This window comes from Aythya ferina, assembly GCF_964211825.1.
Source record: "Aythya ferina genome assembly, chromosome: 5".
Lineage (NCBI taxonomy): Eukaryota > Metazoa > Chordata > Aves > Anseriformes > Anatidae > Aythya > Aythya ferina.
The window spans coordinates 32,449,966-32,475,426 of record NC_140301.1 but is presented as its reverse complement, the minus strand read 5'-3'; the positions used below and the strand labels follow the sequence as shown (position 1 = coordinate 32,475,426).

The 25,461-nt window shown below is 40.1% G+C and overlaps 3 protein-coding genes across 6 annotated transcripts in view; 2 read left to right on the top strand and 1 right to left on the bottom strand.

Moving 5' to 3' along the window:
• Window positions 1-12,086, top strand: part of NUSAP1 (nucleolar and spindle associated protein 1) — a 12,698-nt gene extending 612 nt beyond the window's left edge. The window contains exons 2-12 of one of the 4 annotated variants that reach the window (XM_084521019.1): window positions 845-910; window positions 1,980-2,165; window positions 3,198-3,357; window positions 4,956-5,045; window positions 5,688-5,800; window positions 6,491-6,553; window positions 6,747-6,934; window positions 8,807-8,982; window positions 9,793-9,903; window positions 10,461-10,572; window positions 11,040-12,086. In XM_084521019.1, coding sequence (XP_084377145.1) covers window positions 845-910; window positions 1,980-2,165; window positions 3,198-3,357; window positions 4,956-5,045; window positions 5,688-5,800; window positions 6,491-6,553; window positions 6,747-6,934; window positions 8,807-8,982; window positions 9,793-9,903; window positions 10,461-10,572; window positions 11,040-11,127 — 1,353 coding nt within the window. In that variant the 3' untranslated portion in view covers window positions 11,128-12,086. Of the gene's footprint in view, window positions 1-844; window positions 911-1,979; window positions 2,166-3,197; window positions 3,373-4,955; window positions 5,046-5,687; window positions 5,801-6,490; window positions 6,554-6,746; window positions 6,935-8,806; window positions 8,983-9,792; window positions 9,904-10,460; window positions 10,573-11,039 lie in introns of all 4 variants that reach the window. The other 3 variants (XM_084521018.1, XM_084521021.1, XM_084521020.1) reach the window with 3 other exon arrangements.
• Window positions 12,087-12,985: 899 nt separating this feature from the next.
• On the bottom strand, window positions 12,986-18,144 carry NDUFAF1 (NADH:ubiquinone oxidoreductase complex assembly factor 1). Its single transcript, XM_084521025.1, has 5 exons — window positions 18,007-18,144; window positions 17,176-17,797; window positions 15,187-15,372; window positions 14,958-15,032; window positions 12,986-13,420 (listed from the first exon to the last, which is right to left on the bottom strand). The coding sequence occupies exons 2-5, from the start codon at window positions 17,683-17,685 to the stop codon at window positions 13,280-13,282; spliced, it is 912 nt and encodes a 303-aa protein (XP_084377151.1). The 5' UTR covers window positions 17,686-17,797; window positions 18,007-18,144; the 3' UTR covers window positions 12,986-13,279.
• Window positions 18,145-18,378: 234 nt separating this feature from the next.
• The window catches only part of RTF1 (RTF1 homolog, Paf1/RNA polymerase II complex component), a 29,118-nt gene continuing 22,035 nt past the window's right edge, over window positions 18,379-25,461 (top strand). The window contains exons 1-2 of the mRNA XM_084521017.1: window positions 18,379-18,549; window positions 20,777-20,887. Of these exons, the coding sequence (XP_084377143.1) occupies window positions 18,472-18,549; window positions 20,777-20,887 (189 nt within the window). The 5' untranslated portion in view covers window positions 18,379-18,471. The remainder of the gene's footprint in view (window positions 18,550-20,776; window positions 20,888-25,461) is intronic.

Here is a 25,461-nt window from a genome sequence, read left to right as displayed (position 1 = left end):
GGCTGTGAACAGTTACTTCTCCTTTTGCTCAGATGGACCAAAAGGAACCTGGCCAGGGAGACTTGTCTTTGTGCCCCCGTGGAAAATACACATTGCATGTTTACCTGGGGTCTTAAATATGCTCTTCAGTTAGAATTGTCGAATCTTAGGATATCTTGAGTTGGAAGGGACCCCAAGGAGTATTGAATTTAATTCCTGGCTGGAGGAGAACCACCCAAAAATCAGACCACGTGTCTGAGACTGTTGTCCAAACAGTTCTTGTACCTGGTGGGCGTGGTGCCATGACCACTGCTCTGGGGAGCCTGTTCTGGTGCCCAACCACCCTCCTGGTGAAGAAGATTTTCCTCATATCCACCCTGACCCTCCCCTTCCCAGCTCCATGCCGTTCCCTCGGGTCCTGTCGCTGTCATCAGAGAGGAGAGCTCAGCACCTGCCCCTCTGCTCCCTTCGTGAGGGAGCTGCAGGCTGTCAGGAAACCTCCCCTCAGCCTCCGCTGTCCTAGGTTCAACAAGCATAGTGACTTCAGCTGCTCCTTCTACGTTTTGTCATTTAGATCCTTCACCGCCTTTGTAGCCCTCCTTTGGACACTAATAGTTTCATGTCTTATATTGTGTTACTCATACATGCACACGATACTCAAAGAGAGGCTTTGAGTAGAGCCAAAGAGAGAGAGCAGAGTGAGACAGTCGCTTCCCTCCAAGCATGCCTTAATCATTCTCTTGGATTCAGCAAATATTCCATTTATTTGTTGGATTGGTTTGTAGACACTAATTGGGTTTATGCAGTTTTTGTTTGGTGACTTAATGCAATGTTTGGTTCATTTGTTGTTTTGATTTCTCTCCAGGGAGACAAACTGTTGAAAGCACTGAAGCAACACTTTCAAGGAATAAAAGAAGAAAGTGAAAATATGGTAATAGATGATAAAACAGCCATTCTTATTCAGAAAGAAAGATTTAACTTTGTAACTAGTCTAGCACAGCATGTAGTGAACATTGGTTTTAGCATGATGCAAATGGTAATAAAAAAAACACACTTCTTTTTAAATAGTGCCTTTAGTTTAATGTGCTTGCACTGCTAGAAACAGCTGTGTGAATACTTGAAGTGGCCTACTATATGGCTGAAAGCTGGCTCCCTTCCAGCTGTTAATTTAATGATGTATTTTCTAGCCCTTCCACCTGTTAAAATTAACAAGGTATTTTCAGCATGCATACAAAATTATTCTCTATGAACAGTAATGTTTACATTCCACTGAATGAATCTTAATTTTTCCTGTTTATCTCCAGACACTAGTCCCTTTCATTTAGGCATGCAAAATGAATTAAAATACGTGCTGTACTGACTAATCTCAAAGCATTTTATATATACTACAGTTTACTTACGTTGACATAACAAAAGCAATACAACTGTGATGTTTACTTTCCATGTATTGTTTTTTTTTCAAGATTTCTGTGAACTAAATTATTTCATTGCGTGTGTGTTTTTTTTTTTTTAACTTTTGATTAAAGAAGTTGGTAACCACTTCTTCTAAACCAACTATTTTTAAATATTTCGCTTATAACTTGCCTCTCTAAAAATCGCGAGGAAATGGCGTAATCTTAGCTAATTTTTAACTAGCATGGAAAAGTCTCCTTCTTACCTCACCCTCTTTCCTCTCCTTATGTGTGTACCTTTTTTATGTGATAATCTTTACAAATTTGGGAAGGGCTGCAGTGTCATTTCAGTCAGGTCTCAAATATTATTTGTTTTTATTTTTCATAGTCTCTGACTGAAAAGAAATACAGTTTCATTCTGTAGCATTTTAAGGCTGGAAAACAGCTGGTGTTAAGGAATTTAGATACTGCCGTTTTTCTAATTACAGTGCTACTTAAATGTATACTACTATGTGAAATGCCTTTTCCAATGGTAATGTTGAAGCTGTCTCTTTGGAATATCTGATATATATCAGATATGTTACAAGTCATGGTACTTATCTGATACAGGATGCTGAAAAAAGTGCATCTGCTTCCATGGACACTGAATTGAGCTGTCAGAAAGAATTTAAACCTGATCCAGTGTGTTTTGTCACAAAAAGATCTAAAGAAAAGAAAGCAACCAGAAAAAAGAAGAACTCCAGTGAGAAAATTAAAACCAATGAAGAAACTACAGGGCTCTCTGCTGAGAAAAAGGTGACTTGTATTGCATGGCTTTGTGTGTGTTTGTGTGGGAGTTCCCAGTAAATGATAAGTGAAACATGCTTGTTTCATTCTACTACCATATTAATAGGTAACACCTGAGATTTTTTATGCAGATGTACTAGTGCTATTAGACTAATTTAGTCTACTTTTACCATGTGCTATTCCATAACAAACAGAGATAATTTATTTTCTTGTACTAATGACATAAGTTAAATTCGTCAGAGAGATACCATCCCAAACACTGGAAGTAGGATTGCTTTCACTGGTTCATCATGGTTTCTGTCTGAACATTAGACTGCTTGCACAATTTATCTAAAATGAAGCAATTGGCATTTTTTGATATAGAAAAGATTCTCAGAAACTGGATGATTGCCCAAACTTTTTTTTTATTCTTGTTGCTGTCAGTGTTTTAATGCAAGTGTATGTATATATTTGTGGGTTGTATGACTGATGGAGGAGAGATTTCAGGGTGATATGGGGTTAGAATTATTTTTTCTCTATTATAATGTGCAAGTGGTGGGTGAGCTCTGAACTATGTGAAAAACATAACAGTACAGTTAGAGGGAAATGGGAAAATGAGAGGTGTTAATCTTTCAGCAGCATGTCTAAATAAGCAAAAGCGTACAGTAACCAAAGCTACAGAAATAAAAAGCAACATAGCCAGTGAATTTATTTTTACTTGCAGATAGTTGTACTTTGTCAACAGAGGCAATTTATGCTAAAATGTTAGAACTGTGTGGGTAAAAGCTTTCTAATATAGATCCGTTTGTGCAATAACAGAATAAGTATTTCCTAGGTTAATTCAGGTTGGACTTCAGAAAGCCTCTTGCTCTATCTTCCCCTGAAAGCAGGGTCAGCTATAAAGTTGGGGCTTTATCTAATCCTGTCTTGTAAACTTCTCAGGTTGGAGACTATACAACCTCTCTGTGCAGCTTATTCCACTAACCAACTGCTCTTAGAATGAAATCTTTTCCTTATATCCACTTGTAACAAACAGTTAAAATGAAGTATGCTTAACTGTAGGAATATTCTGAAATGAAAGAAAATGAAGTCCCCCATGGTGGGCAAGAAAAGGGACAGATGGTATTCCAAAATGAGGAACCAGTAATTAAAAAGAGAGCTATTGAGGATCCAGGGATGGCTACTGGAGAGAAGGAACAACCGGAGAAGACTTCTACTAAAGGTACTAGAGAGGAATGTGAGTAATAACTTCCATAAAAGTAACTTTAGTCATTCATAGTAATCCAAATACATTTGCTGGTTATTTTGTTGTCTGCGAATATATATATTTTTTGGTGACATTTCTGGTGATCTGAACCTTTTTGAGGATGCCAGAGAAGAATCTGACGTTTGGGCCTGTTTATTTAACACATCATAAATAAACTACACAAACTCTCCAGTCTGGTAGTTCTGCTAATTTTGACTTCAGAAATCTGGACCAATGAAATATTTTCAGTTAAGGTGTTCTTGATGGTCTGAGTGTATTCAATTCTTGTGCTTTGTTTAGGATCTGTGCTTTCTGGAATACCCTTAAGATGCCACTTTTTAAAGGAACTGAGTAGCAAGAAAGGGAGAGTTCCCTTCCTCGTGCTTCCTTCTTTTTCTACTCACAAATGGGTTTTATCACTTCCTTTGTGGGAGTAATACGGGTATTAAAAGGCATAAAGACAGCCCTTGTTAGTTTGTTTGCCAAACGTTATCTGTGTGTGTTATGGTGGACCACTTTTATATCTGGTAGCTTTTTTAGACCTTCAAACATGATGCTGACAAAATATGGACTTGTTTTCCCGCTCCTTTGTGCATGCAGCTGACCTAAAGAGGAAATAAGTGTCTTCCCAATTTTATTTGACATATTCACAATAAGTTTTCAGATACATGCCATTATTTTCTCCTGTTAGACTAGATGTAAATAGTCATTGAGATGTATTAAGTATAACATAATCTTGCTGTTCAATAGTACTTAAAGAACATTCTTATTGGAGGCTATTTCTAAATCAGTTTAAAAATTACAGAAATGAGAGTTTTCAATTAAGTTTCTTATAAAAGCAGATGCAATAAAATGTGTAGAGGATGCTTTGGCTGAGGCAACATTATAATGAATTTGACCCTGACATTTGGTATAGTGCCTGTCTCTTCCCATAACCATAAGTATCCATATTGCTTTGACTTTTTTTTTTTTAACAGTAATTTCAGACAGCAAGAGAGCTGTGTAACAGAAAAATACTATTGCTACATTTAGTGCAGTTTTCTGTATGTCGGCTTTATGGTGTGTTTATGCTAAAAACCAAGCTACTGGCAAGATTAAAAAAAAAATAAAAATAAAGCAGACCTGAGGGCAGAGATAATCAAAATAGCTTAGGTTCTTGTGCCTATATTTAAGGCAATGGCAGAAAAGCTGGTCAAAATTTTTACAGGTATAAAAACTTCAAGTATTAGGCTCTAAATATTTTTAGATAAAGACCTGTGGGTTGTACTTGTTTACCACAAGCAGAGTTTGCTTGTTAACTCCTTCTGTAAAATACTTTACTAATGAAAGTAATGTCAGGCTATTTTCTGTCAGACTCATTCTGGGTTTGTAGTATGTCATGACACGTTGTTACTGACATACAATTTAAAAAGCTTTTGAGAGTCTTAGGATGTACCTATTCCAATTGAGATTGTGATTTCTAAAAACCTAAAGCTGCTCTGAGGAGGTAAGGTATATTATGGAACAAAGGTTTTAAAGACATTTAAAGTATTTCCTATTAGTTCTAATCATTTTGTCTAATCTTATTGTGCCAGGTGATATTCATCCTGTGGGAGGGAAGATCCCTATACATGTAGGCCGTGCATCGAGGTCTGGGAAAACAGGAATGAAAGCTACTACACCAAGTAAGAGAATCTACCACCTTTGTAAATAGAACGTACTGCCTGTGTGAAGGGAGACTTACAGGTTTTACGAACCAGACTTCCATTTTTTGCTTGAACCAAGAGACCACCTTCTCTTTAAAAAGCGAACAAATGAAAATGCCAGAAGGTTACGTGGAGGTACAGCTTCCCACTTGTAAATTCACAGCAGTAAATGATTTAAGTATAGGTTATAAAACTGGCTTATGGAGTGCTTTGGTGTCTTCTGGATGTTATACTTGCATTCACAGTTTTCATAACAAAGAGTAGGAAGACATGCTATGACTCCTGCGTATTTAGTTCTCATTTTATAGTAATATCGCAACTGTAGTATTTATAGGTTAGCTCACTTTCATTACTTCATAAAACACGTTAACTTAAAATGGTTGGATTACTAGAAAGGCTTTGGGTTTTCTTCCTTCTTTCTAGAATTCTCTAGAGCAGGTACCATGTGACTATGTAGTTGAAGTAGATGCTGTCTGAACTGTTTAGGTACCTGTGGATACCCAGAGGGATACTTTCTGGAGAGAAGTTGTAACAATAAATGTTGCAAGCTTTTTCTGTTAGGTAGCAAGTTTCCTTAGGAGCTTGTCAGATGTATGACTTATCATTTTTGGAATTTCTTAGACTTTAAGAAGTTACATGAGGCTCACTTCAAGAAAATGGAGTCTATTGATGACTACTTTGAGAGGAAGAGAAAGAAGATTGAAAACTGCAGCAGTTCACTCAATGAAGTCAAGGTAAGTGCTAACACAGGACAGACATCCATTGTTCTTGTATTTGTTTATTTCCAGAAAACCTCTAAAAATTCCTTCAGGGTCTCTAGAGCAGTAAGAAGCTGGTTATGTATGCATGCAGTGGAATATCACAGCATCAGTGAGACTTTGAATTGGAGTCCTATATAAGTAGTTCTATAAACTTATTTGCATATAAGTTCTATAGCAATGTTTTTAATATTAAAGTGTATATTAATGGTGTATGGTTATAAATGGCTGTAGAAACCAATAAACAACTTGTCATTTTTTAAGTAAAAATAACTGCCACAATTAATTTTTTGTGAAGGATTTCCTAGAACATTTGTTAAAGTGTCTGAATTGCTGCAGAGCCAAAGGTGATGGATTGTTCTTCAAAAAGCAGGGATTAAACAGTTTGTGCCTTAAAAAGCCTTTGTCCAATGTCTCTGTACGACTCCTTTAAAATACTTGTAATGTATATTACTTTCAATGTCCCTGATTTTTGGTTCTTACATGTGAAAACTACAAAGGGGCCTCTTCCAGGATGTGGCAGATACTATAAGAGCAACTACAATGTATCAATGAATGCCAGTGTATAGATCAAAACGTAACACAAACGCCTGAAAGTTGCATTTCTCCTTTCTGTGGCATATGGTATATGCTTAATGCATGCTTCAGACAAATTATTTTTGGCAGGTGCTGGCCAAAAAATCAAATCTTCTAAGGGCATCAGAAAAAGGCCTTCCACATAACTCTAAGGTATATGTTTTCAAACCACTTTAATAATATAGAAAACTGTGTGTAAAATGTCTTTCTCTTTCCCACCCTTCCCACTTTAAAAGCATAAAAGACTGTGTGCTTCTGAGTCATTGTGTATTTTCCCTTCCTCTTAGATACATTCCTGACTAAACATTTAATGGAGTATGTTAACTTGTGATTTGCTTTTCCCTAGAAACGTACTGCTGGCAAAACATTCTTATTCAGCCCAAATCCAGAAAGAGGTAGATTGTCTGCCACCTGCACTCCCAGTAACCCGCGACGCTCACCACGTAGTTTGCTGAACACTGCAAGTCAAAGTATTTTATCTAGGAAATCTTCATTTAATGCTTCAGTCCTCTCCACAACCAAAATGAATGTCAGGTAAAAAGAACAATCCCAAGTTATCAGTGAGCAATTTCATATGATACACTTATTAAAATAATAAACATTGACTGTGATTTGACTACTATATTTTTGTTCCAAGCATGACCTACACAAGATTAATTCTGATTTCTACCTTTCGGCCTAACTTTAGGGCTGTTTTAAACTTTATTATATTGATGTTATTTTGATTCTTCATCTTGATACCTGTTAATCAGAGTAGGGCCTCATCTTGTAATCAACTAACATAAGCAGACTTGTTCCCATCTGCTAGAAGCAAACTGACACCAGAAAGTCACGAATTGCTAAATGAATGAGCTCATACTTGATGCTATTATATCTGATCTCGTTTCCTTTTAAAATGTTACACACACTTCATTATTCCTACACAGTAATCTAATACACAATTATGTTAATGTCTTCTGATTTTTTGTTATCAGTAAACTTTATTAGCTTATTACTAATAAGCTAATAAGTCTTGAACAAAAAAAAAAAAGGAATTGAAAGCATAGTCCTTAATGGTATTCTATTGAAAAATGTTCTTTTGCCCAGTTTTCTCTCAGTGAAATCATTCTATCTATTATTTTCTTTGCCAGTTACCAATTGTTGATGCTGGCTTTCCCCCATTTACCTGACTTTTCACAATAGCTGAAGTTCAGGTTTAGATATTCTAAATTTTACCCTTGTCCTTCTCACCCTGCTAATAGTATCAGGTTAATCTTGTGTCTCTGTTGCATTACTTTGCATTTTTCTGATAACACTTACTTCTTAACACTTGTGTGCCAAGTTTATAGTTGCTGGGACGCTTTTTGTCTCTGAAGAAAGGATTTTTTTTTTGGTTTCTCCCTTCTGCCCTATATGTCAGTACAACTAATAAATAACTATGAGACCTGTAATCTTTCCATGATGGTTCTTTTGCTTCTTGGAGATCAAGACTGAGAGTCCTTTGCAATAACTACTTCATTCTTGCTGGCTTTATTTCTATTTTGTATGTGACAATTTTGATTTCCGTGGTTTCCTTCTATTAATCCAATCTTGTTCTCTGTTGAAAAATGATAGTGTAATCATCAAGTGAAAATAATATTCTACCTTTTAGTAATTGCTTACTTTTTTCCACTGTAGCCCTACTTGATTCTTTAGCACTACGTAAAATGTAACAATGCTTTCAGAACTTACTTCCATTTCACTTGTCCAAAAATATGCTGTGCTAGATCTTGCAAGCTACACTTCATCCATAAACTTCCTAGCCCTCAAAATATAGGTCTTAATAATAAACTTTTGCAAGATATGGAAAAAGCAGTGCTTTCAGCTCAGTAATGTTATTGATGAGACTTATTAATTCATGCAAGCTTTTGAATTTTCTTTCACATGCTCACACATTAAGAAGTGTGTGAGTATTTACACACACAGACAGCATACGTGTGTCTTGGTATACAGGTAGCTTGTGTTTTGACTAGAATTTGTTTTCTCCTCGTGGATCTAGAGTTCTGTTATTTTTTTAACTTCTGAATTTGAAAACTCAAATTAATAATGTTTATAAATCATAGTGTTTTACTAGAGAAACTAAAGATTAAGTAAGCTGCATAGGCTGGTAAAAAGATCTAGCTTATTGCACTCAAATACTTTTTCTCTCCAAAACAACAGTTAGCTCTAATAGCTGTAAGTAATAGTAAGAATTTTAATGTTTGATCACAACCTGAGAATTGTCAGCAAAGGTATTTTTAGTGTAATTTGTGTTAGCTGTGAACATCTTATATATAGAAAAACTTCCAACGTATAAAATGCAACTTTTGCTCCTTTTGCGTTCTGTAACATGGCTTACTTTCCTTGTAGGTGACTAATTTTTGTCCTTACGCTTCTAATAACTTCCAGGTTCTCAGAAGCCACAAAAGATAATGAGCATAAGCGCTCTCTTACCAAGACTCCATCTAGAATGTCTCCATACTTAAACGAGTTCTGCACACCTGATAGCCAGAAGAGCTGCGAACGCCTAAGTATGAAAAGCAGCAAGAGGGATACAAGAAATAATGATCTGGCTGCATCAAAGGGTAAAGTGGATGGCGATTTTGTTTTTTGCATCAAGACTTATTTGTACCGAATGGTTATATAATTCTTATAACACAATATAATGTAGGTCCATGTTTTAATTTCAATCTCTAATTTATGACTGATTCTTCAGAAACTGCAGCAGTTTATTTCCTTCAGTTTCCAGTATTTCAATTTAAATGTTTAGCTGCTAAAATCTAAACAGGTAGTAAGCATAAAGACTTTGAATGCCTAGCTACCTACAGAAAAGCCTGTGGGGGATAGAAAAAGTTCTGGACCTTTATGGATCACATAGGAGAAGGTTGACATAACTCATATGGGGAGATTCCTATGGTGGGAGGTGTTTCTGATGCCTTCTCAAAGGTCTCATTCTCCTTGTGGGATGGGTTTGCACCAGTTATCTAGCTGTGTTTTAGGACAACCTGATATTATCAGCCTCAGCAACCTTAATTAGGTCAGGATTCAGAACCCTGTATGTAGGAAAGAGGAATTCTTCTGATCATTCGTACTCTGCACCACCACAGCTCTGCTAACAGTTGATATGATATCCTGGCATCACCAGGTACATCAACTCCAAGTTCTTGACCTATGCTACCTATCTTGCTATATGATAATTCTGGTATTTTTTGGGGTGGCAGGTCCAGTGAGCTGCATCTGTACAATATTGATTTCAGTGGTAGCAGAAGGTAGCATTTAATGGCTCTTTGGTCTTGAGAGTTGTACCGTGGTCCTCACTGATCTATTTACGTAGCAAGTTGTAAAGTATGTTCTTGCTACAATTAATAAGTACAACAATTCAATGTTTTTTGTAGTTGTTACCCCCTTCAAGTTTGGAGTTCACTCTGCAGAGCCTACAAGCACAAAGAAGACATTTGATCTCAAAGCAAGTCTCTCAAGGCCACTTCGTTATCAACCACATAAAGGTACAGTGATCCTTTATTGGTCATATCACTTATTAAATGCTCATAAAAATAAGGCACTGAGCTACTTTGCTACATCATGTTGTGTATTCATCTTTTATTTATTTTCCCTGTCCCTTTCTCTTGAGATTCCCAAGTAGTTTTTGGGCTGTTGTTAAATTTCTACATGATGCATGCTTTAAGAGCCTCATTACTGAAAAATAGCTCAATGAACAAAATCTCATGAATACAGAAATAAACATCCATGTATTGCACTGAATATGTGTATGCACAAGGAATTTGAGATAAAAACCTTACTGTGTAAAGGATCGTTTCTTTATTAAAAGTGCCTATTTGTGGGAGAAGCAAAGCATCTGAAATGTTCTTTGTGTGATTACTGTTACTTGGAAAACTACTCATAAGAAATGGGCTGCTGAAACTAATAATACAACTGAAGAGGCATTTTGTCTCGCAGGCAGGCAGCAAAGAACAAACTAGCTAGTATAAAATTCACAGTAAGTTAAGCACATAAGTACTAAACTGTAGTAATTCAGTAACCTGTCTTTGCCTCTGACTTGTAGGACGATTAAAACCTTGGGGAGAAAGCAAAGAAAATACTGTTATAAATAAGTCTGTCAGTAGCAACATCTCTTCACGTAAGAAAGATTACAAACAGCCACGTCTCCAGACAAGGTTAGTATAACATTAGCTCTTTATTAATAGTGTTATTTAAAATAATGTGATAGCTCACTTACTTTTTTAGTATTAACATGTACAGTTCACAAAAGAATACTTCTGTATTCACTTTGGCCTCCAGTACCTGTCCAGTAACACAAAGGCCAAGGAAGATGCAACTCTGAATCTGATAGATTTTTATTCTATGAGAGCTTCCAATTCTAGCATTTGGATACTTGCCTTCATCTCAAAAGAAAATGAATATTGACAAGCTGTGACCTTGAATGTTAGACCTGTACATCTAAGCAGAAGTACTAGTCTGGTTAGATTTGATTGAAAATGGAACTGTTCTCTCTGCACATGGTTAATGTGGCATATTGGTTAAATAGATGTCAAGCCTTGGTCACCTTCATATTCCTTGGGTTGCTTGTGTCTCTGCCTTTAACATAACTTGATGTGGTCTCATTCTTTTTTTTTTCCTTCAGGGAAGAAAGGCGGGAGAAGCATGAGCAGGAGAGAAAAAAGAAAAAGGCTCAGGTTCTTGGAAACCGTAGAGGATTATCTGTAGATTAAAAAGAATCAGAAAAAGCCAGGATCTGACTGTAAATACTGTCCCTCTCGTGTAAATATTTGTCTGTACTTTAGAGTATAGGTCAGGTTGCTTATTAGTAGAATCCAGAGAGCTTTGAATGAGACCTTACAATGCATCTGAGCATAAGGCTTTCATGATCAACTTCTCCAATGAGATGAGAGTTCTAACCTTTTAGGACCTTAGAACCTAATAATACTTTAATGTAAATAACTCTCTTAACTAAAAAAATGTTAAAGCAGAAAATATAAGTGGAAAAGAGATGCTCAAGGAGCCTCCTTGTGACTCAGTATAGACTTCTCCACCAGGATGCATTTATTACCCACTGGAGTGTATGCTTTGAATTGCAAATGTTAAAATGTTCCACTGGTAAATTGAAGGAGATATCTGCATGCCCTGTTCCCCAAATCAATCTTTAAATCCTGTAGCAACTGGAAGAGCCAGTTGTTCTGTATTCCTAACTGCAGCTCCGTGAAATAGTAGGGAACTTCCAGAAGAAAAGTATTCATGCTTTCTGGAAAGCTACAAAGCTTACAGCATAGCATAGTTGTGAAATACCCTTTTTTAAAAAAGGGTTGTAATCAAGAAGTGGCTTTACAAGTTAACAGCTCTGTGCTTTGAACAGTTAAGTTTGGTTTTGTTCCTTTCTATGGTAAATAGCAGATGTTAATTTTTTTGTTCTCTATGATGCTTAAAGGATGTGGATGTAGTGCTGAAGACTACTCAATGCCTTGTATTCAAAAACTGATGTTACTTTAAAAAAAAAAAAAAACAACAGAAAAGCTGTCTGGATTTGTTATGGATGAAACAGTGACTGGAAAGGTAATGTAGCAGTTGTAATCTCAGCTATTCTAGTGAGCAAATACTGAAATGAATTTAGTATTGTCATGCTGAAATGTCAAGCTCATTTTTTATAAATAACTATAAAGATATGTACAAAATATTTGTGATCTACTGTGTATAACTACCTCTTCCATGTAGCATGTTTTGTTCACATTTTTCTTTATTACTCAGTCTCTCTTTCTGTAAGTGACTAGTTTTCCTTACTGATTTGCCTGCCTACCCCTTCTTGAATGCATGTGTCTAATACCTTTAGAAAGGATGAATGTTACCATTCTTCTGCTCTTAAATGATCTAATTCTGTGCAAGAAGATAAAGGATAGTACAAGACAACTTCAGCTTGCATATTTGTGGTCTCTTCCATATACAATATAGCTATGTTCAGCATTTTTAAGGTACATTTAAGTAACAAGGAAACTCTGAAGGATGTCAAAGCTTTGATTGGGCTGTTTGTGACATCTAAAACAACAATTGAGCAGTTGTTCTTTAAGAGTTATTGAAAGTTACTGAAAACCAGACTTCTCAAAAATGTTTTACAATACACATCAGAAAAACATCATCTGCCTACTCCCCAGTAATGGTGCTAATTAAGCTAAGGTATGAGTTTGCAGGCACCAAACACTAACAGGGACTTCCCCTCAAACCACCACTGGAGTTTTCACTGTTGTAGAGCTAAAGGCATAAGGCTGTCATCAACAGCTCTAAAATAAGAGCTAAATCCAGTTCATAGCTACTCTTTCAATCTTGGCAGCAGCAGCAGCTTTTTCTTTTTTTAGTTATTCACAGGAGCCAAAAGCTAAAGGTTAAAATACTTTTAGTCCTGCTCTCTGTAAGTTTCAGACTGCACCATCCTTTAACCATTGTCCTTCACTGTATTAATTCCCAGCATAGTTTTTTCACTTTAAAATTATACAGTTGTAATAAACCTAGACAGTTGCAAAATACTTGGGTCTATAAACAATGCAATATAAAATTAAATTGCTGTGTACTGAGAAACAACACTGCATTCATGACATTTTTATTTCTGTGAAGGTCAGAACAGAAGTCAAAACTCAGCCAGTCAATAGTTACTACTTTGTAACCATGTATTGCAGCTCCCCTTGGGCTGTGTAGGTGCAGTCTCATGAACTCTGTATTTGGCAGCTGAAAGACACCAACAGTTTGCTACAGTCAATGCTTCGTGCACTTAACTTTTTAATGTTTCAATAGAACCTTCAAGTTGTTAGAACCCACACCTGAAGTATTCTATAAAAATTAACTAGGCAGCTGAAGAATGTTCCAAAGGACGTGAGCCGTTCAAATTTGAGGGTTCCTATCATATATTTCATAGGCAAATTCTTCTGTATGAGCTCTATCATTTATCAGGCCAATAAAATCAATTTCCAGCTGGAATGGACCATTTACTTTATCTCCCAGGGTGAATCCAAGGGTACTAACCTAGAAGATACACATATTAGAGTACTGGTTAAAATAACATTACAATTTAACAGTTATCTGCTACTTGCAGCTTTTACAGTTTGCAGCCATTCACTTCGGTATTTGCTTGAAATGCAGCAGTATTTCTTAAGCTGTGAGGGCTTTACCTATCACATTTTCAATACAGACTCCCAAGGGGAAGCTATTTCACATTTGCTTTTCTACCACCATGTTGAACTGTGCATTACAAATGGTCTGAGCCTAGAGCAACACTGTGACTTTAATCTTTTAAGATTGCATAGTGCCAGTTTTGTCACAATTAGGTGTACAAACATTTTCATCATGTCTGTTACAGTTCTAGTGTGAGCAGGAAATAAAAATGTAACAAAAGAGGGAACTTTCATTCTAGAGCAAGTCATAGACTTGGCATAATGTGAAAGTGCACCAAAACAGAAATTTTAAAACATAAGAAGCTTTGTTGCTGAGTTTTATATTTCAGTAAGTGACCTAGACACATTTTCCTGTTTAAAATAATGTTCTTAAATAGAATACCCCTCGTTCCTTCCCCACTGCTACGCTAGTAAAAACAACCAACCATCACCACTGTTTTATTCCAACTGTATTAGTAAACTCCATAAAATCCCTGGGGCTCAGGGATGTTTCCCATTAGCCTATGGCTGAAAGCTTTCTCAGCTCTTGTATGTCAACAATCATCTTTCAGAGACTCCAGCGTTATCACTTCTCAAAACAAGTTGGGTAACTAGTGAGTCACCTATTAAGCTCTCAGTACCCCTAAACTCTGCTAAAAGTGCAGCTCTGATCTGTACTCATGGTTATAAGGACTGCTGTACATGCAGAAAAATAATGCCTGGGATGTGTCAGATTAAGGGTGAATAACTGTAGGCTGAGAATTGAGGATAAACATACATTGCAAACGCATGCTATATAAGTAAAAGAGCAACGCTAAAGTGATTAAATGGATCACTTCATCACTCCTCTCAGATTGATCTAGGGTTTCAACTACTTTATCTTCCCCAGAAGCAAGCTATAAAGTCAGGCCATTGACTTGCAGAGCCTGCAAAGGTTTTAAAGCTACATCTTTCTGGTTATGGATTATTAGAGGAGTCACCTAAACTGTGCTCTGAAGAATTTATCCCTTTGTAAGCCCTAGATACATTGTTTATGATATGTTTGCTTTTAATGTTTTTGGCAGTACTGTGCCAACTTGTACACTAGATTTCTCAGCCATCACTTTGATCATTCCTCCAAAAAAAATATTTTTGAACAGCCAAGTAAGTAGTGAGCTGTTTCTTGGTTATCTAAATATCTTAAAAATATCTTTGGAGCTACTTTGAAGTAAACTGACACTGTAATCACAAAGCAGGATAATTTAAATGAAAAGGGTAAGCACACAAGAATAATTAACTTATAACAGGAAGAGACCCCTCAATTTCAAATTCACTAAAATTAAATACCTCAAGGATTTCCAAGTCATTTATAAATGACAAGTATTCATAGAAAGTAAATTGCTGACCGATTAAGCCTACAGAAAACTTGCCTTGTCTAACCAGATAGGGTGCTGGTTATCCTGGACTCTTCCTCGACTGGAGAGAAAGAATTTGGAAAATGGAATCTGACAGGAAAAAAAGAACAAAACCAACAAAAAACAGACATCAGTGTCACTAGTATATAGAATAAAAACTTAGTAAATGAAGTCACACACTACATTTGGTTCCAGCACTGTTCAGGTGCTTACAAGTGGCACAGAGAAAAGTTCATGAGCTTACCCTTATTTCCTCCCAGTATGGCCCTCCTCGGGTGAACATGAAGTAGTTGTACAGATCGTCCTTGTGATGAGAGAAGTAAGGGTCTGTATAAATGTTTACCATCCAAGGTCTGCCATCACCACGGACACGTAAATGCAGACTGTTGAAGTTCGACCAGTCGTAATACTTCTTCCTAGCAAAAGATCCCTACAAATTATTAATAAACAGAATTATTCCTCCTTCAGACTTGAAGGGAAATTTCCATTACAAAGAACAGTGCTACTGCTTTGATCGCTGCCCTTGTTCTCGCTGTAAATACTATCTCCTGTGACACGCTGGAAATGAGGTTTCTCTTTCATCATACCAGGCACTGATCTCTATGAACTTCCTTCAGCACTGTACGAGAGCCTGCAAAACCTACTATCACTGCTCTGAAGACCCAAGCTAATTATAAATCACAGCCTCATAACTATCAGAAATGAGATCTCTTTCCTCGGACCAGATTCCCTACCAGGCACACACACACATGCTACAATGGCAGATCAGGCCTGTAGCTCATTATGTTTAATATTCTGTGGTTGGTACCAGGCTACTCAGAGGAGGTTACAAGAAATTGCATATGTGGAATAATTTATCCCCTGTGGTAACTTACTTCCCTTACTAAAGACTGACATGATCACTGAAAGCATTTATATGCTTTCCAACACTTTTTGTCATTAACTGTGCATAATGATCCAGACTACAAGCATACTGAATCCTCGAGTGCATTTTTTCCAAAGATCTTAGAAGCCCCAACGTTGTGATTTGCACATGGGCTGACCAAATAACCTTCAGAGAGTTACAGAGGTCGTTGGAGCCAGAGGGGGTTGCCAGGGCTATTCGTGACCAGAACTGCTCAAACCAAGTCAAAATTAGCACCAAGAAGTAAAGGTTTCCCCTTTACTTTACAGCACCACTACGGCTACCTATTAACCTTTCTTCTACGAACTCATCTTGTAAGTCACAGGATCAGCAGATAATCAATTTATGGTTTTGCCAGTTTTGAGCATTCTTACTTATATAAAGTGGAGCCTTTGTATTTATGTTTTTACCGTCTAATCTCAACCTGTATTATAAAGATGGACTGATGGACCCTTCACTACCTCAGAATTAGGAAATGAACATTTGAACCACATTTGCACAAGTTCGTAGCAATCTTGGGAACTCCGGTAAGATTCAACCCCCTGTTCCATTCCCCTGACCTGCTGTCACCAATGTAAGCAGTGTTCCTCTGCCTCTCATTTGCCCATTGATTTGGCTTGCTTAAGTCCTCTGCTATCCAAGTTGCAAATAACAGAAGAGTCTATAAAGGGATTTTTTTTTTTTTAACACACTGACTCGAAGTGTCACTTTGCTTTTTGAAGATGTTTAAATATAAGAAATGAAAAAAGCAGTACCTATAACAAGCACATCAATTTCTGGTTCTGATTTGCTCAATTTAGATCTATCAAATATTTGTCTCACTTTTTCTGATACACAGTAGGAGTCAGGCCTTTAAAACAAACATTTCAAAGCATTATTTTCTGTACCTATAAGGAAAAAAACAATGAGCTTGTTCACCTAAACCAAGTTTGGTGAATAGGCCAATCTAAAGCCCAGAAAATTTGCCCTTACAACACATTCAATTAACTTCCAATTTAGAGAGACTCATCTATTTTAATTGTACCAATTTTAGATCTAACGGTTCATTACAGATCCTTCACTAGTAAGGAGGCAGCAAACAGGGCTGTCTTAATGACGTCCTATTGTACATTAGCAAATGATCAAACGTATTGTTCCTTTTCTAAGAAAGGAGAACAAAATCTGAGTAAAAGTTACTGCCAAGCCAAAGGACACAGCAGCAATCACATCTGAGAAGGAATGTCTAATATTCCTGAAGGCAATCAGTTACAACTGCAGTAAACCACAAATCACAGAAAAATGCTCTCTGATTAAATAACAGATGCTATGATAGCACAAAGCTGCACTTACCACTGGTGGTTTGGCTCTCATGCTACAATATCCACTGTATTTTGTCTCCCCATCACGAGGTACTTCGGTATTGAGAGTTCCATACAGCAGAGCAGCCTGGTTATTCCTACCCAGTTTTAGGTAAACTTCACTTTTCCCTCCGATCTCTACATCAGAGGAAATAACCCATTTATTTATATCTTCCTGGCTCCGAAACTCCCACAACACCTTCGTCTGTTGCAACAGGTACTGATCAAACCCACGGCCTTCGGGTCCTCTTAAGTGATCTTTGGTCTCCTTCTTCAGCAAGCTTAGCTGAGTCTTTAAGGCATCGATGCCCTTCTTAAAATTGAAATCAACCTTTTGCCAAGACGGCGTTTTCTCAGGCTGCGACCCTGGCCTCCTGTAACTGCTGTACAATTTTGACGTGGGATCAGCGAGGATTGGTCCAAGCAGGGGGTGCAGGACCTTGTGCCTGCAGCATCGGCCGCGTAAGCCAGCGCCGTTCAGCACCGTGGCAGTCAGAGCCATCGCGGTAAGGCTGCGGGATGCGCCCCCAGCGAGGCAACGAGCGGGTCTGAAATCAACTCATCAACAAAACCGGCATCCAGCGCTATCCGTAGCTACCGTAGTTTATCTTCACCTTCAGATGAAAAAGAGAAAAGGCAAAAATTAGAGTTTTACAAGCGTGATGCGTTCATTTTTAAACGAAGCTTTGAAAAAGAAATCTCCGCAGCACTGCTGGCCCGAGCAGCTGCAGCACACCGCTACCCCCTGACTCCCCGCGGGAGGCCGCCGATCACCCCCAGGCTCCCGGCAGGTCGCTCCTCTCCCTTCCCTTCCCCTCCCCACCTCCTCCTCCCCGCTCTCTATCGCGACAGCGGCCGACAGCGCAGAGCCCGTGCAGCCTCCCCGTGCTCCCGGCGCGGCCGCCTCACTCCTTCCGGGGCAGGCGGGGCGGGACCGGGGTCCCCCCGCGCTGTGCCCGGCGCTTCAGCCCCTCAGCACCGCCACCGGCAGCGAGCCCCGAGCCCCCCCCGGCGTCTCCCTCAGCCGCAGGGCCCGGGACCAGCGGCGGAGCCCGCGGCGCTGCCCCCCCCTTTCTCTCCCTCCCCCTCCGCCCCTCACCTCCCCTCAGCCGCCCCTCCCCGCTTCCCGCCCCGGCGCGCTGCGCATGCGCCGTGCCCTTTGTGTCCCGGGCGGGCGGGCGGCGCGGGGCAGGCCGGGCCGCTCGAAGCGCCGCGCCGCCGCCGCCGCCGCCGCCGCCGCCGTTGGCGGGGAGGGAGGGCGGGCGGTAGGGGGGCAGCCGGCACCGCCATGGTGAAGAAGCGGAAAGGCCGCGTCCTCATCGACTCCGACACCGAGGACAGCGGCAGCGAGGAGAACCTGGACCAGGTGCGCGGGGAGGCCCGGGCCTGGGCCCTCCGGGCCGCGCGGGGCTCGGTGCCGCCATCTCCCCCCTTCCTCCTCCTCCTCCTCAGGGCCCCGGTGAGGGGGGGCCCCTCCGGCGCTGAGGGCGGCGGGGCCGGGCCCTGTGCTGCCGGGCGGGACCGGGGGGGGCCCCTGGAGGGCCGGGGAGGTGCCCGGGGGCCTCCCGGTGAGCCCCGGCCGTGCCTCAGGCACCTCCCGGGGGTCCGGCACGGGGCTTGCAGGAGGAGGAGCCCCCCCCTCTGTGGAGAGTGCTCCCCCCCAGGGCTGCAGCTCTGGGCCGGGCAGGGGTTGGCGATGTGCTGCATGTGGTAAATGAGGGCGGCAGGGCTCTCAGGGCAGCGCCCGGGCTGTGCAGAAGTTTGTCTGGCTAACTGTGCCTGCACGGCTCAGGGGGTGTAGTGCTGGGCCTGCGGGGCGTGCAGCGGAGGAGCTGGTGCTGCGTTGCGGAAAAGTAAAAGCAAAAAGCCACCCACAAGCACTCCAAAATGTTTTTGCAACGTGGAGCCTTAGAAAACTCAAGCTGTACACTCCATTAAACCAATACAGAAATACACACAGCAGAGCATGCCCCTTGCGTCCCTCTAGGGTTGCCACCTTCCTGCCATGCATGTGTTCGGTCTGAAAACACGAGGAGCTGAGCTAGCCCCAGAGTGGTGGTGGAATAGCTGCGTGGTTCTGCATCTGTTCTGTTACATGCATGAATCACATGCATCTGCTACCCTACCTGAGTTGTTTGGGGTTGTTTGTAGCCACTGTAACATATGTATGTGCAAGGATGAAGGCTGGGTAGCAGAGCAGTGATGTTCTTGACATGTGATTTCAGGAGGAGAGCATGCTGAATGAGGCCCTTGTAGGTTAAATGTTTGACAGCTTCCCTTAGTGACCTGAGCGGGTTGAATCTAAAGGAGCAGGAGCCTTTCTCCTGTAGTGTGTTGGAAAAGAGAAAAAATGAGGGTAGAAAGAAACAAGGCAACTTGCTTGCAATAAAAGCCTTAAATATTGACACCGAGGTATCACGCAGGAAGGTAATCTGGGTTCAAGTATACTTGAAGACACTTGTGAGAGGGGGAATTTCAGAAAGTTATTGTAGAAAACATCAGGAACTTCCTAAGGAGAGCCGTTTGTTGTTCTGTTGATGTTGCATGTCGTCTTCAGAAAACGGTTTGTAAAGTGCCATTAATAACTGAAGATTTCTTTGTTGGTAAGTAGCTTAGGCCATCAGTTCCTGCAATGTTTATGTTCTCATATGAGGTACTAAATTCAAATCCCTCTGCTGTGGAGATAATCTTCCAGTTTTGAAACTAATGCAGACCAATCCAGTATTGTTTTCCCAAGACTGCAGAAGTTGGTGTGGCTTTATTTCTCTTCACAGCTAAGATTCATCAGCCCCAAAGCAATGTTTTTAAGACTAAATTATTTGTCATGGATTACGAAGACAGTAATGCAGCTTCAGAAATGATTGCTTTAAACTACTGCCTCCCTCTGTCATCTGAACAAGCTGTGAACAGCAAATGATGAGATTATTTGCAAGCCATTTAGCTCTTTCTGCTGGCCTGCGTTGCCTTTGAGGGTGATTCCACTAGAGAACAGCTCTACTTAGTTTTACAGCCTTTGAGCTTGGTGCCTGCTCTGTGTCTGTCCAAAGCTTTAAGTGCGTTCTGTGGCAAGTAGGAATGGTGAAAAGGAATTGAACGGTCTTACTAAATACATCAGCCATGATATTTTGGTGATACTCAAAGTATTTCCTTTGTAAGTGTATAGTTGCAAATGTCTTCTGAAAGAAAGGAACTGATCAAGTATTTATTGTACTAGACTCCTTAGTGGCATTTGGCTTTTTGGGTTAGTGCTACACAATGTAGTTTTCTTTTTAATTATCATCTAATTATGTTGTATATAAGTACCAAAGACCTGGAAGTAATCTGTTGTATCTTCTTTATATCAAGAAAGTGATGGCAGTAGCATTTTCTCTTTATGGCTTGTAATTTTAAAAATCCTTTCATAATATTCAGCTGTATTACGCAGAGTTTCGTGTATGTATTTATGAAACATGGTAGACTTTGTTCTCTAGGTGGTAGGGATAATTGTGTTACTGGGATGTGCTCAAATATCACAGAGAAGGTACGTATGCGTTGACCTGAAATGGTAAAACTAATAGCGATGTTTTAAAACAAACATGTTTTTTTCGCACCAGGAGCTCTTGTCATTGGCCAAACGGAAACGCAGTGACTCTGAAGAAAAGGAGCCACCTGTGAGCAAGCCTACAGCATCTTCAGACTCTGAGACGTCAGACAGTGATGATGAGGTGAGTAGGTTATGTTGTCAGTGAATTTTCTATGGGTTATTTATCTGAGTGTATCTATGTGATGGACGTATGGAAGATATGGATGTATCATACAGTATGTTTAGCTTGCTGATGTTACAAAGTGGGACGAGCTGTTGATTAAACTGATAGAGAACCATTTTGCCCAGAGGTTATGTACTCAAATTCTTCTTGGTTTCTTGTAATTAATAAGCTTAGAATTGTAACTGCACACAAAATAGTCGGTATGGCTGTAGAAAAGTTTACTGCCTGCTCGTAAGGTCTGAATCCTTACGATCCTGTGTTCATAAGGTCTGAATGATTTGGTGATCTGTCTGCTTAAAACTAGTGTTCTTCCTGTGTGAAGTTTGTGGTTGAAGTAGCAATGAAGTTGCTGAACCTGGACTCTTGAGTTCAAGGGAGTGGGTTTTGGCTTTGGGAGAGAGCTTTCCTCCTCGGAGAGGAGGAGGGTAGGTGGGACTATTAAATGTTAGAACTTCTACTTTGCTACTTTGAGTAGCAAAAGCATATTGTGAAGTAGCTTGTCTGGCCATTTGCACATAGAACAGTGTGTTTTTATTGGCGTTTCTGAAGAAAGTGAAGCAACTCAGAGTTTAGAATTACTTTTGTTCTAGGGTTTTCTCAACTTATTGCACAGGAGTGCGTATCTGCTAGATCTGTTTTTATTATTTGGTCTTGGTGCTATGTTCTAGAGCTGGTTAAAAGCCTCTGCTTCCATCTATAAGCAAAAATTGAAATTGATGTGTTAAAACAGAAGATCTGACAAACTGGTCGTGTAGCTATTTGAATAAGATGATCTTCTTGTAGTGTTGCAGAAAGCTTGCGAAGACATCTGTACTATGTAGAGGTCTCTTACTCCATTTGTTCTTAAAAACTTAGCTGTGCTGCTTCCCTCTGTTCCCTGATGCCACAGCAAGAGTTATTCATTGTGGCAACTCAAAGACGCGCAGGGTCGGCCAACGATAAACTGTTAAACTGAAGAGAATTCAAGATTCTGGCGAGAATTCTTCCAATACACATGAAGAACGCTCGCGTTCTAGTATGTTCGGTGGTTTAGTATTCTTACTGAGGTGCTTCTGGAATAAATATAGTTTGAACGCTGTTTCAAGCGCTTAGTTTTTAAAAGAGAGATAATAGCAACTGTTGTATCTAGTGTGTGCTTCAGACATAAGGGATGAGAAAATTATGAACAGACTATAGACATTACGTGTGTTATTGGGTGACCACTCAGCCTGAAACTTTGTTCTGATCTGACAGCACACTGCCTGGGGACCAACTTGTCTGGAAATGTAGACTTGAGTGTGGAGAGCACCTTGATTATAAACTCTTCCGTACTATGTTTATCTCTGAAAACAGACATATTTAGCATATGTAACTACAAATGAGGTCCACCTTTCTGTTAAATGTGGAGTATGGCAATGTGTATCTTCATGAATGCGCTAGGAAAACGTGATTTTGAAGTCAAATCTGATATTTATACCCACAGACTTGCAGATGCAGTAATATCTCTGTTGCAGGGTGTGCAATGGAAACTTTCTCATCTGTGTATCATTTCTTCCTGATACTGTTCTCTTTGGCTTCCATGTAGCAAGAGGGAAAGGTTTAGAGAAGAGGTAATTAGGACACTTGCTTCTATTCCTGTGCCTAAAATATGCATTTTGAACTGCTCCTTGTCGTAGCAGGGCGAGATGGGCTGGGTTATGACAGTTTTTCTTCCAGCCACTCGGGTGTGTGCATCCCTACACTCAACTCCCCGCCTGGTGTTCCTGCATGAGTGACTTTGGTTTTGCTCAGTATTCTTGTGGTTGGTCTCAAGTTTGCTCAATCTCAGGCGTTAGGAGCAGGGGTCTAAAAGTTGAAACAGTTTTACTGGATTTCCTGTAAGATGAGGACTTGGAGGCAACAGCATGGAAATTGTTGCCCTCGGCAAATATGCTTAATCATGCATTTGCTTCCATGCAGGTATTGTAGCGTGTGCATCCTTTGTGGTTCCTGGCAAGCACAAAATGTTCTGGGATAAGCAGTATGTTGCACGTACAGGAAAGAAGTCTAAATCTCTGCTTCGGAAGCTAAACACTGCGTTTTGTTTTTCTGTAGGGAGGAAAGTTTGGGGGAACATAGTGTAGAGAGAGACGATGCATTTTTGGAATTACAGAATAAGAACTTGTACAAATTATGCCATGTATACAATGGTGCCTAAGGGATTTCATGAGACCTTTGTCACCATTGTGTTTTTAGTGCAAATGCACTTCTGTGAAATCTCATGGCCACGTCAGGTGTTCATGGTGCAGATACTGGGCTCTATAACATTTCAAAGACCTGTGTTGTGTGAGTCAAATCACCTAGCCAAGGGACTGAAGGTGAGTTGCAGTCAGCAAAGTAGTAGGTGTGTACTGATCATCTCCTGGTGTCTGTGGAACACGCATGACCAAATTGACTGAACCAATGTTCAGACAACAGATGAGTAGCAATGACTGCAGGCCGTTGCAATAAGAAGTGCCACCTTCTCAGAGACATGGAGACAGACTGCTCCTTTATCTGTGGAGCAACATGTGGCCATGACCACCCCAGGGCCCCCTGTCCCAACTCGTTAGCTTGCGATGAGTAACCAGTTTGTGTAACCAGTTTGGTGTTAGCCAAACTGCTGCTGGGTCTACTGTGCTAGGGACGTGTGTGTCAGCAAGCTACCCTCATGGCATCTTGAAGACATTGTATGGATGGTATTCCTCAGTTGTGGTAGGCTAATTCTGGGTTCTTGCTCTTCTTTTTATCCCAGCAGTGTTGATCACAGTAAGAGGATCCTCTCTGTTGTGCAGTGAAGCCTGGATGACCGTTGAAACAGCTTTGCTAACATCAGTGTAGATTAGACAGAAAGCAGCAATACACTTTCTCCTGAAAGGTTTGTTGTTGGCAATGCTGGTATAAGACTGTGTTCTTACACACTTATTCTAACGTAGTGAAGGGTTTGTCTGTGCCTTTTAACATCTGTAGGATGACAGCGGAAGGTACCTCTGGGACATGAAAAGTTAGATCACGAATGCTTGTTACTAGGTTGGAGTTTACTGATTATCTGGTGTTAGGCCTTTATTTGCAAATGTGCAGATTCAGAAGGAGGTGGCATGGCTGAAGATTTTTCAATAGCTATGGGACAGAGGAAACAGTGCCTAGAGTTTGTGCAGGCAGTAAGTCAGTCCTGAATAGCAGTCTGCCTGGAGGAGGCTTTGTGCCTCTATTATTAGGAAAGGAGTTGAAAATGTAGATCTTCCTGCATTCAAGTTTAAGCACTTTGGTAAACCACAGATTAGCAGAAATCTACATGTATTCCTTCTGTTTTGGGGGTGTCTTTTGTGGGTTTATAGAGATTACTGTGCTAAATGTCTTCCCTGTGTGCTTTTATTTCATAACACTGCTTAATTAGGCCTCCAAGACTGAGTGGGTTCTCTAGTCTGGTGGGGTCTTTGCCATACGTACATTTTTCAAGCTTAAAGAATCTGAAGCAGTGTGTGTTTAATCTTCCTGTACACAAGTGTCCAGGCTGTGTGCTTTGTAATTTTGATTTCCTTGGAGACAGTTTTCTTTAGCTATTAACATGGAGAATAATAAAGCTTTCCTTAAAGAGGGAGTTGCTGCTGTTAGCACGCACACCCCAAAATGTGCAAGTGCAAATCTGGATCGTGCGGACTAATTGTGTGGAGGCTAACATACACACACAAGTAATGTAAACCAGCTGGGAACAAAATAGGTATAAAGTTTGGTCTGCAAGTAACTTCAAATCCCAAGCTAGTGAGGGAATAACTTCTGGGGGTGTGGATTACAGGGTATGAGAGTCTGCAAGAGCTCAGAGGTGGAGCAGGGTGCTCCAGATGCGGGCTCACATAGCTATTTGAATTGAATATGTGATTTTATTTATTTAATTTTCAGAGAAGGAACTTCTTCCTTTGTATCAAGAAAGCAAATTTTTCTGAAAACAATCCATTCATGAGGCACTGTCATATCTAGAGCAGTGATTAAGCTTTTTTTGGTCTGGATGATGGTAGCTTGGTGACAGCGGTGCAATGCTTGCTGTCCAAGTATTTTATGGCTGTCACCATCTCCAGCTGTTTGGTCCAGGTTTCTAAAATAAAACTTCCTAGTTTTTTACAGGTGGTAGCATCCCCAGGTTTGTTTTGATTACGTGTTATGTGTTTCTTCATTGGCATTTGGGATCTACTATCTCCACGCTGTTATTCAGTAGGTCTCCATGTTTCTCAATACATGGACATCTCAGAATAATTCTAGAGTAAATGGTAACTTGCAGCTTAATTTAAATTAAACCCATTAAATGTATACTTTTTTTCTTAGTTACCTTGTTGTGAGTTGATTTGAGTGCTGTTCAGACAATAGGGGAGGACCAAGCGAGTTGTGAACCCTGAAACCTTCATTCAGCCAGTTCCTGGCAAAACCTCTTCTGTGACTTGAGAACATCTTTCCTCTGCCTGCTTGTGTCTCCTTTTCCTTTTGGTGTTGACATCTCAAGTCTCCTCTCCCTGCCTAGTGCAGCCCTTTTAAGTTTCCTA